This window comes from Condylura cristata, unplaced genomic scaffold (genome assembly GCF_000260355.1).
Source record: "Condylura cristata isolate star-nosed mole 26May11 unplaced genomic scaffold, ConCri1.0 scaffold00039, whole genome shotgun sequence".
NCBI classification, from domain to species: domain Eukaryota; kingdom Metazoa; phylum Chordata; class Mammalia; order Eulipotyphla; family Talpidae; genus Condylura; species Condylura cristata.
In genome coordinates this window covers 5465720-5466955 of record NW_004567140.1, presented here as the reverse complement: position 1 = coordinate 5466955, position 1236 = coordinate 5465720, and the positions used below count along the sequence as shown (strand labels likewise).

At 60.7% G+C, this 1236-nt stretch overlaps 1 protein-coding gene across 1 annotated transcript in view; it reads right to left on the bottom strand.

Annotated features, from left to right (window-relative positions):
- Positions 1-308: 308 nt before the first annotated feature.
- The window catches only part of MT4 (metallothionein 4), a 2374-nt gene continuing 1446 nt past the window's right edge, over positions 309-1236 (bottom strand). Inside the window, exons 2-3 of the mRNA XM_004693578.2 lie at positions 1091-1156; positions 309-548 (exon numbers count right to left, since the gene is read on the bottom strand). Of these exons, the coding sequence (XP_004693635.1) occupies positions 457-548; positions 1091-1156 (158 nt within the window). The 3' untranslated portion in view covers positions 309-456. The remainder of the gene's footprint in view (positions 549-1090; positions 1157-1236) is intronic.

The window sequence follows — 1236 nt, the reverse complement described above, 5'->3', positions numbered from 1 at the left end:
ACCAGGAACAGGGTGCTGCAGGGGGACGGTATGGTGTAGAACAGTTCTGAGCTGTCCCACCAGGAGTGTAAAGATGCTGGGTGCGTGCCCACTGAGTCCTGGGTGCCATTCAGAGCTGGTTGCCAGGGCTTCGGGCACCAGTATGCCAGGCCCGCCCTGAACATGTGGCCACAAGCCCCTGCAGCAGGAGAAAACCCTCGGGCAGAGTCCTGGGTCTGCAGGCTCCATCCTGCACCTGTACCCCTCTGCTCGGGGCCGCCCTCCTTGGTCCTGCTGTTCCCTCACACAATAGTCTGAGCCACCAGACACCACGAGTGAAAACTTTATTGGTCCCAGCATTTATGTGAATGTCACCAACACCAGGATACATAATATAAAAAGCACAAACTTCTGTACAATCGTTCTAACTTGTCCACTAGTGCCCAGGACACACGTCCCTGGCACGCTGGGGGCGTTTCAGGGGCAGCAGCTGCACTTGTCCGACGCCCCTTTGCAGATGCAGCCCCGGGCACACTTGGCACAGCCCGGGGGGCAGCAGGGACAGCAGCCTGGAAGGGTGGACAGACAGACAGGTCAGTTTGGGCTCGACGCTCCGTCCTCTCCAGCCCCTGCCCTCTCCTCCCAAGTTGACCAGAACATGCCCTGCACTTCAGTCCACAGCAGTAAACAACCTGGGGCAGGAAGTTGTGGGATTTTAGAGCTGGTGGGGTCTGGGGCGTCATCTAGAGCCCCCCAGAGGCTGGGGAGGGGAGGGGCTTGCCCAAGGTCATTGGACAGTGGCTCATTCAAGGTGAACACCAGGGCTCCGGGCCAGGGGGCCAGGACTGAGGGCCAGTGCTCTGCGCTCTGTGCCCTTCACCTGCGGCAGGACACAACCTCCCTTGGGGGCCGTTTCCTGCTCTAAACACCCCAAAAACCACTCCCTCCCTGGGGGCTGCAGTCCCTGGAGCTCAGCTCGACTTTCTTCCAGAGCGGTCCCAGCACCCAGCACGCCCTGAACCCCGGGTTGGGGGGGGCGCCTGGCAGGCTGGGGATGGCGGGAGCAGGTGTCCTGAGCTGCTGGTCCCTGGGGCCCAGCAACCACACTCACTTTTCCGACATGTTTTACAGTTGCAGGTTGTGCATTTACAGTTGTCTCCACAGATGCAGATGCCTCCTGGAAGAGTGGACAGAGATGCAGACATGAGGGGGGAGGGACGGGGGACACAGACTTCGAGCGGTGGAGCTGGGGTGAGG